Source organism: Megalobrama amblycephala, linkage group LG22, assembly GCF_018812025.1.
Source record: "Megalobrama amblycephala isolate DHTTF-2021 linkage group LG22, ASM1881202v1, whole genome shotgun sequence".
Lineage (NCBI taxonomy): Eukaryota > Metazoa > Chordata > Actinopteri > Cypriniformes > Xenocyprididae > Megalobrama > Megalobrama amblycephala.
Window position 1 is genome coordinate 19,031,261 of NC_063065.1, and position 16,165 is coordinate 19,047,425.

General features: G+C 37.0%; 1 protein-coding gene across 2 annotated transcripts in view; it reads left to right on the plus strand.

Annotated features, from left to right (window-relative positions):
• ankha (ANKH inorganic pyrophosphate transport regulator a) overlaps positions 1–16,165 on the plus strand; it is a 29,840-nt gene continuing 13,675 nt past the window's right edge. The window contains exons 1-8 of one of the 2 annotated variants that reach the window (XM_048175344.1): positions 1–378; positions 5,342–5,558; positions 5,732–5,850; positions 7,909–7,992; positions 12,612–12,782; positions 12,865–12,999; positions 13,085–13,177; positions 15,174–15,266. In XM_048175344.1, the coding sequence (XP_048031301.1) occupies positions 286–378; positions 5,342–5,558; positions 5,732–5,850; positions 7,909–7,992; positions 12,612–12,782; positions 12,865–12,999; positions 13,085–13,177; positions 15,174–15,266 (1,005 nt within the window). In that variant the 5' untranslated portion in view covers positions 1–285. The remainder of the gene's footprint in view (positions 379–5,341; positions 5,559–5,731; positions 5,851–7,908; positions 7,993–12,611; positions 12,783–12,864; positions 13,000–13,084; positions 13,178–15,173; positions 15,267–16,165) is intronic. The other variant, XM_048175343.1, reaches the window with a different exon arrangement.

Sequence of the window (16,165 nt, forward strand, 5' to 3'; positions counted from 1 at the left end):
AATAAATAACACGCGCGAGCGCGCACAGCATACATTCCTTCTTGCCTGTTAGACACCAAAATGCTGGATCTCATCGGTCTCCTACATTTGCACTTTAATTCGCGGGTGAATGGCATGATGATATAATGTGCAATATTTGGATGACCTTCTCATCGGAAGCGCTGGGAATGTGTCTCCAGTTTTTCCAGTTTGATTTCAGGCAGCTGGATACCCGCAAACCATAAAGCAACTCTTCAATGCATCCCGAAACGGACGAATGCTTAAATATTATCATCATTCATCAAAATGGACTGTCTATCACGCACTGCGTACTGGCCTCTTATTCGCTTTCTGCTGCCACTAGCCATTACTAATATAGCCATAGACTTCGGAGAACAGGTGAGATATTATGATATTATAGCTTTGAACTTGTACACCTTGTTATTTTGACATTTAACCGCTTTTTACCGCACGGACTGCAGTGAAATGTATGTAAATATACACGTTGAACTTTGGTGAAGATACATGAAGGTCAGGTTGGGTGCAATAATACCCTAATGTGTTAGTATTTCTCACGAATCTCATCTCTAGGGTAGTGTGGCGTAGTGTGCAAAGATTTGAGCTCGTAATCTAAAGGTTTTAGGTTCAAATCCCACAAGAGTTGATCCGTGGTGCTCAAGGGTACAAGGCACAAGGAAACAAACAATGTATGTAGTTTTTAGAAGTTGAACTGTTAGTTGTTTTTATTATCACAACCAAAACAGTGGTTTGGTATTTTATATGTCACCTTTTATATTTTTGTTATTTCGTGAATTGTTTTGTCTTTCATAATGGTTTTACTTAAAATTTAGCAGAAAAGCTTATAATAGGCTATTTAATGAAAGGTTCCATTATGACAATTATTGGTCTAGTTTAAACTCATTTTCCTGGACACTAAAAGCGAAATGTTCAATAGTTGAGTGTTTTTGTAAACTATATATTTGTAATGAGTTAAAAATGCACTGGAGTTAAAAGTCTCCCAGTCTCCTCTAAATTTCTTTGGATAGAATAATAAGTTATTACAACTTGTCCAGATGCATTTTGTCAGGCATCACTACAAATAAATGCTCTATCTCTGGTAGTATTGTCATGGATAACCATGTGTTTTTAATTATTGATTGAATTTCCCAGAATGCAGTAGAGTCAGTTCTTGAGGATGTGGTCTCTGTGAGCATGAGTAGCCTACTCTTCTTGCATAACATGCTACCACTGCCACTCTTTTTTAAGTAAAACAAATATATTGTTATTGAGTCAGGGAACTTTATACATCTGCTTAAAATAAAAAAACAGTTACAGTAGATGTCCTCAGTGAAATATGGGCTAAAAACCTATTTTTAGTGTCTTTTACGGGTATTGAGTCCAGAGAAGAAATTCAGATAGCAACAAAAGCAGTGCACAAAAATCTTTACCCTTTTCATACTACATAATACCTCTGATAACCTCTTTGAACCTGCTGTCAGGTCCATAAATTGCTCAAACTGTCCTTGTTCAGTGTCATTACTGTTAAACTACTTGAGAAATATGTGGAAGGGCATGTTAGAAGCTCTGATTATGTCCTTGTTTAAATACATATGCCACATCTAGATGCCTTTATTTTTGTCATACAACTCATAATTAGCAATATTTAACTGAAAGATTGACTGTGAAGATTTTATGGTTTGGGCATAAAGTATTAAAGATTATTTTTTATCAGATATGCACTGAATGGTTAGTAATCAAAGGATGGTTCATCAAGTTCATCTGGTGCAAAGGTCAACCAAATTGGGTTTGATAAATAGTTTTGCCCATGTCCCATGTGTTTCACATGTTAGCCTAGGTTTTTTTCCTTTAGTGTTAGGACAGTGACTGTCTTATTAAGTACCGGTGTGTGTGCGTTAGAGTGAGGAGTAGACGGGGCAAGGATTAGTCTTATGTAACTATTGTGTGAGTGTATTTTTAGCTGCAATCTTATTGTCTCTCTGTCTATCGTGTTCGTACTCTATTGTAGACAGCTGCACAAATAGGGTACAAAATGGTGTTTTCCATATGAGAGTATATATATATATATATATATATATATATATATATATATATATATATATATATATATATATATATATATATATATATATATACAGTATCTCACAAAAGTGAGTACACCTCTCACATTTCAGCAACCATTTTAGTATATCTACTGAAAGGACAATACTATAGAAATGAAAATTGTATATACTTCAGAGCAGTCAATGTGCTGCTTGTGTAGTAGTACAGATTTACTGTCCTCTAAAAATAACTCAACATACAGCCATTATTGTCTAAATAACTGGCAACAAAAGTGAGTACACCCTAAGGGAACATGTCAAAACTGTACCAAAGTGTCAATATTTTGTGTGAGCACCACTGTTATCTAGCACAGCCTTAATCCTCCTGGGCATGGAATTCACCAGAGCTGCACAGGTTGTTGCTGGGATCCTCCATAATGACATCACGGAGCTGCTGACTGACTGCTTGACTGTTGGCAAGACACAATTTTCTCACCAGGGCGTCGCCACACATACTGGACACCATCTGAGTCAAACAAGTTTATCTTAGTCTCATCAGACCACAGGACATGGTTCCAGTAATTCATGTTCTTGGACCGGTTTTCTTCAGCAAACTGTTTGCGGGCTTTCTTGTGAGCCAGCTTCAGAAGAGGCTTCTTTCTGGGACGACAGCCATGCAAACCGACTTGCTGCAGTGTGCGCCGTATGGTCTGTGCACTGACAAGCTGGCCTTCTGCTTCTGCAACCTCTAAAGCAACGCTGGCAGCACTCATGCATCTGTTTTTTGAAGCCAGCTTCTGCACCTGACGCACAGCACAAGGACTCAACTTCTTTGATCGATGCTTGCGAGGCATGTTCCGAGTGGAACCCGTCTTGGAAAACCTCTCTCTATGACCCTGGCCACTGTGCTGTAACTCAGTTTCATGGTGTTACTGATCTACTTATAGCCTAGGCACACTTTGTGGAGAGCAACAATTCTAATTCTCAGAGAGTTCTTTGACATGAGGTGTCATGTTGAACATCCAGTGATCAGTATGAGAGAATTGTACTCAAAGCACCAAATTTTAACTGCTCTAATACAAGATTCACAAATTTGCATTGTCCTATCAAGCAGACAAAAACATGATCATGATGAATAGGACATGTGGCTTTGCATGGTTAAAAGATGTAGAGATGTTATCACTTGGGGTGTACTCACTTTTGTTGCCAGCTATTTTGACAATAATGGCTGAATGTTACATTTCAGAGGACAGTAAATCTACACTGCTATACAAGCAGCACATTGACTACTCTAAAATATATACAAGTTTCATTTCTATAGTATTGTCCCTTGAGAAGATATACTAAAATTGTTGGGTGTACTCACTTTTGTGAGATACTGTATATAGTCAAAATCTGCTAAGGGGTAAATAAATGTAACAAATCATGTAACAATTTATCATTTTTATTGGAAAATTAAACAACAAACTTTGATGCCTTAATCTTTTAAACAACCAAGAAGGTAGTTATCAAACTGCATTGTTTAAAAATCGCCTGTCAAGTTTATATTACATCAGCATGTGAGAGTCAAATTGGACAACTAGGGACTCAAGATCACTCATTTTAACATTTATTAACAATATTATGAAAAAACAATCAGTCAAGAATAGAAAATTATTGAAAATATTCAAATCAGGAATGTCAGAACCAGAATGTGTAGTTTGTGTATAAAAATGTATGTCATAACCAACACAATGTTGAACAATGTTCATAAACCCTGCTTTGGATTGACATTTATTTTCTTTAGACGTTAAACAGAGGTCCTGACTCTCTGTGGTCATTAAATATCCCAGGATGTCCTTCGAAAAAGAGTAGGGGTGTAACCCCGGCATCCTGGCCCAATTTGCCCATTGGCCTCTGTCCATCAGGCCATCCTAAACATTCCCAAATACTGATTGGCTTCATCACTCGGTCTAATCTCCACCAATAAGCTGGTGTGTGGTGGGCATTCTGGCGCAATATGGCTGCCAGGCTTTGTGTACCCAGAAAAGCACTATATAAATATAAGGAATTATTATTATTATTATTTAGCATGCAGTGTGAAGTATTTTACTTAGGTCCCTGATCATTCCAATTCAAGTTCAGTGAGTGAAGAACAAATTTATAGTCAAGTTATGTATTAAGTACGATATCGTCTCTGATAGACGGCATGTTGAAGCCGCCCAGGCCACCATTTTCTCCCTCTTTTTGGAAAGCGAGGACCTTTGCTTCTCTTAAATACTACCATGTATTCTGCATGTCTAATTTTGACAGACATTGAAGTTGTGATATCCAAATGATGTGGATTTGAAAACAGATGGATTGTAATTTAATAATTATTATATCTTAGCCGACAAGTGGCCTATTCAATGAAGTGATTGATGCCCATGAGTGATGTTGATGTTTTTAGTGGTAATATTCCAGCCGACAGCCAGCCTTTTTGACGGACTTCAACGTTTTTGACCGACGTGATAAAGTGCATAAGGGGTGAACTATGTTTAATTTTTTGGGTAATTAAAAAATGTGCTGGAGACATTCAAAATGCTTTTTGCATAGTTCATTATACTTTTTTTAATGGAATTTCATGGCTCAATCAATTACATGTTACTCAGAGACATGTCTTGTCAAAAATGTTACATTCAGCTTTCGTAAATTCGTTATGAAAGTCAAGGTCATTTTTTACCAGAAAAGGAGTGGGTTTGATGCATAAAGTTGTTTTTATTGTCTCTTATAACAAAAATCTTCCTTTTAAACCCATGAAAATGTAGATCATGTTGAAAATTATATATATACACTGTGTGTGTATATATATATATATATATATATATATATACACACACACATATATATACAGCCAATGAGATTGCTTGCTCAACATAGTCTAGTCCTGCAAATAAGCTGTATCATGGTTTACACAAAAATATGAAGCAGTAACTGTTTTCAACGTTAATAATAATAAGAAATGTTTCTTGAGCAGCAAATCAGCATATTAGAATGATTTCTGAAGGATCATGTGACACTGAAGACTAGAGTAATGATGCTGAAAATTCAGCTTTGCTATCACAGGAATAAATTTGATTTTTAAATATATTAAAATAGAAAACTGGTATTTTTAAATGTAATTATATTTCCATGTATCACTTTTTTTACTGTATTTTTTATTAAATAAATGCAGGCTCTGTGATCATGAGAGACTTCTTTTAAACATTTAAAAAGCTTGTGACAGCAAAGTTTTGAACGGTACTATAACGGTATGTCCTCTCTCTTTCTCATGTCTTCTTCAGGCTCTGAACAGGGGCATCGCTTCTGTAAAAGAGGACAAGGTTGAGATGCTGGCCAGCTATGGTCTGGCATACTCGCTTATGAAGTTCTTCACTGGACCAATGAGTGACTTCAAAAATGTGGGACTCGTGTTTGTCAACAGTAAGAGGGAGAGAACAAAGGCGCTCTTCTGCATGGCTGTGGCTGGGGTCATTGCCATGATCCTCCACATCCTCATAGGTGCGTCTGTCTTGTGGATAAAATGACTCAAAGATCTCATTAAAAGAGCCACTGTAACTATAAAGTTTCATTTTGGTTACGAAGCAACTGCTAATTTGGGATGTAAAAAGTAGATTCTGTTGGATAGTCTACTAGATTTCCAAAGCCTATTTTAAAAACTCATATTTTCCCAGCTTACACAGATCTGGGCTACTACATCATTAATAAGCTCCACCATGTGGATGATTCTGTTGGAAACAAGACAAGAAAGGCCTTCCTGTACCTCGCAGTATTTCCAATATTAGATGCAATGGTAAGTGTGACGCTTGTATTATAACCTTAAGAAGTAATTCCAGATACAGCATAATCTAAAACCATATTTCAGACTTCTGGTGAAGCACAGGAAGTACAAAATGATGTATTTGTTAGGGACAATAGACTATTTTTAGCTCTACTTCTTGCCAAGGTGGAGTAAAACTACTTCTTAAAGATGCAGTAAGTGATTTTTGAGAAATGCTGTTGAAAGTAGATCAGACCGAGCACCACAACACACTAGTAGCCAATCAGCAAGTAGGGGGCGTACACTCATGATGAGGGAGGAGAGAGAGTGAGTAAGAGGGAGATCTGAAGAAAGACTACAGACATAGAGATGCCTTAGAGACATTAAAAAGAGAAAAGGTCAGAGGAATATCGCTGGAAAAAGAAGGGCTGTGATCAAGCAAGAGCTTTAGGACCCATGTTAATACTAGAAAAGCTTTCCAGTGCTGGAGAGGCCTAAGCGTGAAGGCCTGAAAACGGATGACGAGATTGCGTTTTTCCTGCTCCATACATGAGTAACATTGTTTTTGCCATGTTTCACAAATCCAAGATATGCTGTAGTTGCAATGTTAGCTACAGTAACAGGACAGTTTTGAGTGTCATTGTTTGTCTGGAGCTGCTGTGCTGTTGGCGACTTACAACAAACTTTTATTTACTCTTGTGTACTGTATGTTCATTTTTTGTTCTTCCTTGTCATTGGTTTGTCTTCTTCGCTATATTACATCAACACTTGCATTGTGTGTTCGTACATTTTGGGGGGCGAATCAATGAAGGGATAGGTGTGTTTGTTTGGGTTGATTTCAAATATCAACAGTGTATCTCAGAAATAGCTTACTCAAAAATGAAAAAATTGTCAGCAATTACTCACCCTCATGTCATTCACACAAATGAAGATATTTTAAATGAAATCGGAGAGATTTCTGTCCCTCCATTGACAGCTACGGAACTACTGTACCACTTTAGCGCTTTATAAAGTTCATAAAGAGATCGTAAAATGAATCCATTAATTGAACGGTTTAGTGAAAAAAGAGACTTGTTGGCTTTAAATTATGAACAGATTGAATTTAGGCTTTTATTCACATAAAAACATTGATCAGCAAACATAACCAGAAATTCAACTTGCTTGCTGCGCAAGAACAAACCTCATTGTTTTTCGCAGAAGCTCAAACGTGCTGCGTAACGCACGAGAATCAGCATGCTTAAGCTTCCGTTTGCCGTATCTAATGTGTGTTGATGAATGTTTATATGTCAATAAAGTCAGGTCAAGTCAAGTCACCTTTATTTATATAGCACTTTTTACAGTGCAGATTGTGTCAAGGCAGCTTTACAGTGATAGCTGGCAAATAGTTTTGGCTGCACAGCAAGAAAATGGTGTTATTGTCCAGCTTAAGTAAATTCAGTATTGATTCATTCCTTTGAGAAAAATCAATAGTTATTAATTTAGTTAATTATCAAGTCTCCCCAACTAAAGCAAGCCAAAAGGTGACAGCGGCAAGGAACCCAAACTCCATCAGGTGACAAAAATGGAGAAAAAAACCTTGGGAGAAACCAGGCAGTCGGGGGGCCACTTCTCCTCTGGCCAACAATGAACAGTGCATGATTATGATTCAGGCTGCATTACAGGTCAGAAGTCAGATGGGGATCGCAACAGTCAAAATATTTAATCCAGTTCCATCTAGTTGAAGATCTGATTCATCACGGCGGTATGGAAATGGTTTGTTGGGGATCTGTGCCACTGGCTGTCGTGTCGATGAGGCCTTCACAGGGGATGGTCTAATAAAAGCCTAAATTAAACCCTTTACACAATCTCTCCAGTCTTACTTCATATGGAATAGTTTTACAATCTCTTTGTGAACTTTTTGAAGTGTCAAAGTGGTAGTTGTGTGGACTGTCAATGGAGGGAGATTTCATTAAAATAGAAAAAAAAAAACAATGAGGGTGAGTAAATGATGACAGAATGTTCATTTTTGGGCGAACTAACCCTTTAATGCTTCTATTTGGAATACTTGTTACATGATTTTTACATTTGTTCTGTTTTGATTTTTCTGCTAAGGCGTGGATTCATGCTGGCATCCTGCTGAAGCATAAGTACAGTCTGGTAGTAGGATCTGCCTCCATCTCTGATGTTGTTGCGCAGGTAATAACACCAAGGTGGCCTTTGTTAACTGTTGTGTGCTACATTCCCTGTTCCACAAATGAAGAAAGTTTTGTAGTGACCTTGGAAATGTTTTAGGCCTGATATATTAAAAAGTTAGACACTTGTTAACTCTTCTTGTAGCAAAGAGGCAGAGAAAAGCAGGGAGCAGGAGATAAAGTTATGGTAAAAACAAGCAATTTATTAAATCATCTTAGTTGTGTCTTTCTCAATGCTGACTAGCACAAATTCAACAAGTGTTATAACAAGCAAAGGAAAATTACTGCTTCACAACATTGTCTTTGTCTGACTTGAAATGGAGACATTCCCTTTTTTGTTATTTCTGACTATAGAACACACAACAAAATAAAACAGTGTTACCAAAACAATGTAAAAGTGACAAGTATATATACACTCACGTTAAAAGGTTTTGGGCCGGTAAGATATTTTGCTCACCAAGGCTGGATTTATGTGCTCAAAATTCAGTAAGAACAGTAATATTGTGAGATATTATTACAATGTAAAATAACGGTTTTCTATTTTAATATATTTTAAAATGTAATTTATTCCTGTGATGGCAAAGCTGAATTTTCAGCATCATTACTCCAGTCTTCAGTGTCACTTCAAAAATCATTCTAATATGCTCATTATTATCAATGTTGTTGTGCTGCTTCATATGTTTGTGGAAACCGTGATACATTTTTCTTCAGGATTCTTTTATGAATGGAATGTTCAAAAGAACAGCATTTCTTTATACAAACTTTATACATTCTAAATTTATAAAGAATTATAAATGTCTTTACTGTCACTTTTGGTCAATGGTACTGACCAAGCTTGGAATGGTAGTGTGTATAAGTAAAAATGAATATATAACATAAATATTTAAAAATGAGTAATCATAAAATACAATCATACATCATAAAATACAATAAGTACAACACAAAAATGCATGACCATTTTATGATGTGGTAGATTTTCCCTACACACCTGACTTAAGTTAAACCGGGTGTCCCAGACACCTATGAATTTATACTCTACTAAGCGTACTTCAATACCTGTTTGAGTCGGCCGACATCTCAGCCTGTTTTGGGCACTATAACCTGGTAATAAGCTCTTCCACTAAACACTATCACTTAAGTACAGAAGTAAGATCTCTAGTGCCTAGTCTGCAGCGCTGCTCAATAACCAGAGACTCCAGTTGTTGTCCTTAAATGCTTTTAATCAAATCACGGAGTTCTCATCAATCTCAGAGAATCTCTCCCCCAAAGAATACAGCAGGTTTTATAGGATTTCAGGTACATCTCACAGACAGTATAGCATGATCTATTACTCATGATCATCAGTCTTAATATGATTGGTTCAGATTTAAGAAAAACAACCTAGTTCCTCTGCCATGCTTACTGGCAGAGTAAATTTAGATTAGAACAACTGAATCACAGGATCATCAAAAAATATCATTGGGTTAATAGTTCACTGATTACTCAATAGGTCAAAACAATTTTCATAGACTATTTTTTATCCCTAGAAGGATGCTGCCTAACCAGCACAGCAGAATTTTCCACTTGTTACAACACTCAGTCTAGTGACTATTTCTCTATTTCAAAGTTAGCTTGTTAGGCCTGTAGGAGAAAAGAAATGTCAGAAAAGAAATGTTAGTTTATAATTAATTAGTTCGCACTGTCAGAGAGTTTGGGAATATTCGCACATTATTTTTACACAAAAACATGATATTAGAGCTTTAAAATCAAACATTTTAAAACAGATCAATACATCACAGTTTAAACTTTTTTACAGTCTATGGTTTAAACCAATAAGCATAAAGCTGTGTCGTCATCAAGTCGTTTTTCATCGTGCTTTTGGTCAGCGCAGTCGGGGGAGAGCAATCGCGCTCGACTGAAGAATCCTCGCGAGACTTTGATGTCATACGCCGATGCATCTCGAACAAGCATACAGACTAGTGATGGGAAGTTCGGATCATTTTACTGACTCGGACTTTTGAGTCTCGTTCAACAAAATGAACGAATCTTTTTTCGAGTAATTTCGTTCATTTCGTTCATTTTAGCAAAATGTAATTAAAATGTTACGTGTTACTTCCCCAACACATCTACTACTTATGCAAACGTTGATCCCACTACAAACAATACAAAACTACAATGCTATAAGATTCAGAAATGATTAATTCATTACCTGGGTCTTCAGTTTATGACAAGCTGATTAAGCTCACCTCACCTCTTGTCTGACAAGTCTTCGGGTTTAAGTCATTCCTTAATGACGTGACAGGCCGTCCCATGCTAAACCAATGCATTCTGAGCCGGAAAGAGAATTGATTAGTTCTCTTCATGAGTCTTTCGGGTTTTGAGTCGTTCCTTAATCACGTAACAGACCCATACGCTATTTCTGACATTTCTGTCACTGTTTTTGTTACTGAGGATCTGTGGTGTGTTATTATAAATAAATAAAGCCCTGTTATAAATAAAATATTGATTAATTTATCTTTTTGACTGTCTATCTGTAAATAAACACTAGGCTATATAATAATATAATAATCCAAGCCTACAATACAAAGTATTTATAGCCTAGTTTGTTCATTTTTACTCCAATTTTGAGTTTGCTGTTATAATAATTGTTTTTCCTAGGCAGACTTGACATATTGGTCTAATATAAGAAGATTGCTCAAAAAGGACATAATGACATAAATTAAAAGCAAATAACATTTTGAATTTGAATTATTAATGTTAGTTTAAAACATCAAGGTTATGATAACTTCAGCTTTAACAGTTGTAACACAAACTCAAACAAAACTGGAGAGTTAACGTTATTTACTAATAAATATAATGTGCTTGGGTCACACAGCATAGTGTATGGGTATGTCACGTGATTAAGGAACGACTCAAAACCCGAAAGACTCATGAAGAGAACTAATCAATTCTCTTTCCGGCTCAGAATGCATTGGCTTAAGGTGCGTTCACGTGGCCTCGTAATTCCTGTAGTTACGAGATTCTAGCTTGTAAAAAGCGTTCACGTCCTCGTAGAGCTCGTAATTACAGCTTGTAAGCTGGGAGTTTTCTGAAAGCTCCCAGATATACCACGTGGCCGCGCTGTACCACCTGACAGCTGTAGATTCATAGGCGTTGACAGTGCTGCCATGGAAACGCATAATTCCCAGTTCAAGGACCAAAAGGACGTGAACAGCTCCGAATATAACGTCACGTGTTGTCATTTCAAGATTCCGGTAAATACGAGGTGACGTGAACGCAGCTTTAGTGTATGGGTCTGTCACGTGATTAAGGAACGACTCAAAAACCCGAAAGACTCATAAAAAGAACTAATCAATTCTCTTTCCGGCTCAGAATGCATTGGTAGTGTATGGGTCTGTCACGTGATTAAGGAACGACTCAAAACCCGAAACACTCATGAAATGAACTAGTCAATTGAATCATCAGGTGAACTACTTCTAGCAGTACAGAACCTGTAGAATATTGCACATGCGCGACTGAACAAATCACCCCCCGAGGCGACTCGTTCTTCCCGAGTCACATAAAAGATTCGTTCAAAATGAACGAATCGTTCAAGAACGACACATCACTAATACAGACTCGCGCCTTCGTTACTCATTCACGTGAGGTTGCTGTGCTGCGTGGTCACAAAAGCTTATTATTTGCATGCGTTTTAAGCATTGCTGTTTAAAACAAGTGATTTAAAACAAGCCTTTTAATCGCAGTCAGCAGCGAAAGACAGCTCATTTCTCCATATGCGCGAGAGAGGCTGTTTGAGAGACGCAGTCACATCCGCTGCTCACAGAGCGCGTGAGTTTTGAACGGAGATATTTGCGCTTTATTGGCCTTGAACGGTTAAAATATAAATATACTTACGTGTATGTGTCAAAATGCCCATCTTTGCAAGTATCCTCGTAAACAGTCATTTAAATGCCTGTGTTACAGCATAATGGACCCGGGCAGCTCTTAAAGCGACAGCTGTCTAATTTTCCTGCTGTTTGTCATTCACATTATTCAAACAACAAAAAAGAGAGGGAGAGAAAAAAAAACTCTAACTGCTTTTGACTTACAAAAAGCTTTCTTTACTTTAATGAGAGTAAATATATATTTAATTTATACAATGAAGACTATGCAGTGTTTTTATACATTTGATTAATTTATACAGTGCTTAGCATTTATTATTTATTTGTTCTCCTGTAGTTTTTTTTTTTGTCCTATTGCTTGTAATTAACTTCTTCTTATTTCTTCACTAAATGTTAAATTGTGTTCAGTGAGTTTGAGTTTTATTTAAGCTTTTTTTTGTGATCATGACACTGGTGACAAGAATTATGAAATTTCTATGGTATCAAAAATGTTATGAAAAACTTTTTATTTTAGTAATATGTCAAGATTGGAACTGTTAATTAGCCTGACGTGGCCAACTTTTTTTAAATTTTTTTTTTATTTAAAGTTGTTAGTGTTATTTTCACCAAATCTAACGGTTGCTAGTGTTATTATTATTCAAAACACAGCTTGTATAACACTACTAACATTACTATTTTACCGGGAGGGGTGTTGTCATGTTTAAACATGTATTTAAACTTGCCTAATATTTAATTGGTTCTTGACTTTCCTGTTCCCCTGCAGATAATATTTGTGGCGATCCTTCTCCAGAGTAACCTGGAATGTTTAGAGCCTCTTCTTATTCCCATTCTGTCTCTGTACATGGGAGCTCTGGTGCGATTCACTATCGTAGGACTGGGCTACTACTGTAATGTCCACGACAACATCCCTGAATCAAACAGTGTCGATCAGGGGGTATGTTTAATCAAGCAGATTTTTGCAGAAAAATTGGAAAATTGCTTTCTATGTTCAGTATTGTACTTGTGGTCACTTTCAGGGCGATGTCACCGTAAGGAAGATGCTTAGTTTCTGGTGGCCGCTTGCCCTCATTTTAGCCACTCAGCGCATCAGCCGACCCATCGTCAATCTGTTTGTTTCTCGGGACCTCAAGGGCAGTGATGCATCGACTGAAGTGAGTACTGATGGGTGCTAGTATGTGCTGCAGCCAACAGCAGCACACAGCAGTCTGTTGTAACTCAATTGTGTGTGTTTGCTAGGCGGTAGCAGTCCTCACAGCTACATATCCGGTGGGTCACGTGCCCTATGGCTGGTTAACAGAACTACGTGCCGTCTATCCAGCTTTTGATAAGGTAAGTGGTGGTTTTTACTAGCAATTGCATAGCAATGTCCTCACAAGCAAAAAAAATAACATCTCTTCAGAAAGAAAAAAAATTCTTCCAAAAATATAAAAATGTAATTCTTAAATAACTTATATAATTGTCTTGTTTTTACATAATAACTTTGAAACTTTTGTTTGTTTGGTTTGTCATGAGTCTTTGGAAAGTTTTTTTTTTTTTTTTTTTTTTTTTTTTTAAGTCAACACCCAATGACTAGTGTTTACCATAAAATGCCTCATCCTGAAGACCTGTAATTACATACCATTGAAAGACCTGCAGCAGTCAGACTTTATGATTCAGGCACATGTTTTTCCCCTTTCTGATTGAATGCAATTAGGTTTTAATTGTGTGGTTGTGTTGGTGAGTTTGAATGAAAGATTTAGGTCGGGGAGAACTTGTTGTGTAACTTTTAAATGCTGTTTTTGCCATCACTAGCACTCAATGTTCTTTTGGTAGGCAAGAAAAACAACATATTGGTAGGGCTGGGCGATATATCGCATGTGATTTTCACGCGCATTTCGTCAGTAAAGCCGGTTCCCTGATTACCGCTAAATCGCCATCACCTGCTTTCAAATGGAGCGGCATTTAATAGACAGAGCCGTAGATCACTGACAAGCTACGCAATATTGCGTTCATTATCGCAGATGAATCGCCTTCGATAATGAACGCGATATTGCGTGGCTTGTCAGGTGATGGCGATTTAGCGGTAATCAGGGAACCGGCTTTACTGACGAAATGCGCGTGAAAATCACATGCGATATATCGCCCAGCCCTACATATTGGTTTTCATGGTTGATGAACATAGTTGTGTTGTGGGTGTGGAAACTCCTTTCTGCTTTTAGATGGTTTGATAGATAATGTCAAATTAGTATGCTTTCAAGCATGAACATTGCTTTGTTGTTCTTTGTTAAATCTTTTCAAAAAAATTTTTTTTCACAAGCATAGTGGTTTAGCTTTATAATTTAAACTGTATCATTCTGAAGTTAATTAAAGGTGCCCTAGAATGTTTTTTCACAAGATGTAATATAAGTCTAAGGTGTCCCCTGAATGTGTCTGTGAAGTTTCAGCTCAAAATACCCCATAGAGTTTTAAAAAAAAAATGTAACTGCCTATTTTGGGGCATCATTAAATATGCGCCGATTCAGGCTGCGGCCCCTTTAAATCCTCACGCTCCCTGACCCCCGAGCTCTCGACTATAAAACCGTGCATAAACAAAGTTCACACAGCTAATATAACCCTCAAATGGATCTGTACAAAATGTTCGTCATGCATGCTGCATGCATGCACCGGGTCATGTGAGTATAGTATTTATTTGGATGTTTACATTTGATTCTGAATGAGTTTGAGGCTGTGCTCCGTGGCTAAAGCTAACATTACACACTGTTGGAGAGATTAAAGAATGGGTAAAGGTAAAGAATGAAGTTGTGTTTGTGCATTATACAGACTGCAAGTGTTTAAAAATGAAAATAGCGACGGCTCTCTTGTCTCCGTGAATATAGTAATAAACAATAGTAACTTTAACCACATTTAACAGTACATTAGCAACATGCTAACGAAACATTTAGAAAGACAATTTACAAATATCACTAAAAATATCATGTTATCATGGATCATGTCAGTTATTATTGCTCCATCTGCCATTTTTCGCTATTGTCTTTGCTTGCTTACCTAGTCTGATGATTCTGCTGTGCACATCCAGACGTTAATACCTGCTTGTCTAATGCCTTGAACATGGGGAGGCATATGCAAAATTACTGTTACGTAACAGTCGGTGTTATGTTGAGATTCGCCTGTTCTTCAGAGTCTTTTAAACAAATGAGATTTACATAAGGAGGAGGAAACAATGGTGTTTGAGACTCACTGTATGTCATTTCCATGTACTGAACTCTAATTATTTAACTATGCCAAGGTAAATTCAATTTTCAATTCTAGGGCACCTTTAACATATTTGTACTCCTTTTTTTAACAGAATAACCCTACCAATAAGTTAGCCAGTGGTCTGGCGGCAACCACATCACACATCAAGAGGTTCACTCTCTGCTGTTTTATTCTCTCCTTAACGGTAAGATCTTTTAATCAAACATCTCAATGTGTGGGGTCACTTTTTTTTTTTTATATATATAAAAAAGTAATTAACTTTCATTCAGCAAGTTCAAGTCAGGTCAAGTCACCTTTATTTATATAGTGCTTTTTACAATGCAGAATGTGTCAAAGCTGCAAGCTGCTACAGTGATAGAGGGAACATAATTTTGGCTGTAAAGCAGCTCTAGATTAAAATAGTGTCATTATCCAACTTAAGTTCAATATTGATTCATTTTGTTGTAAAAAATAAATAGTTATTAATTTAGTTCATTTATCTATACACAGCTCTGGAGAAAACGGTAGTCATTGTGTAGCTTAGTTCAGTTTGCATACAATAGTGTCAATGCAGGCAGATCAGTAATATTGTTGGCTATGAAGTGTCTCCAACTAAGCAAGCCAGAGGCGACAGTGGCAAGGAACCCAAAGGTGACACAAATGGAGAAAAAACCTTGGGAGAAACCTGGCTCAGTCGGGGGCCAGTTCTCCTCTGGCCAACAAATTAACACTGCATGATTATGATTCAGGCTGCATTACAGGTCAGAAGTCAGATAGGGATCAGAACAGTCAAAATATTTAATCCAGTTCTAAGTCAAAATATCTTAATCCAGGGAGGCATATTGTAGATGTGTGGGGACAGTTTAAGGCAAGGCGTTGTCCTAAGCTATTCCTTTAAGATCTTCTCTCCAGATGAGTTTTATTGCTTTATTGCAGGGCATTTGATCTCAGTTTTTGTCTGAGCAGGAAAATCGAGTCGTACACTTTATAAAAAGGAACGTAGTTGTGAGAATATTGCCTTTTCTAGTATTTTTAACAGAAAAGGTAGATTCGAGGTCAGCGTGTGTTTGACTAATTCTTTAGGATCAAGTTGTGGTTTTTTAA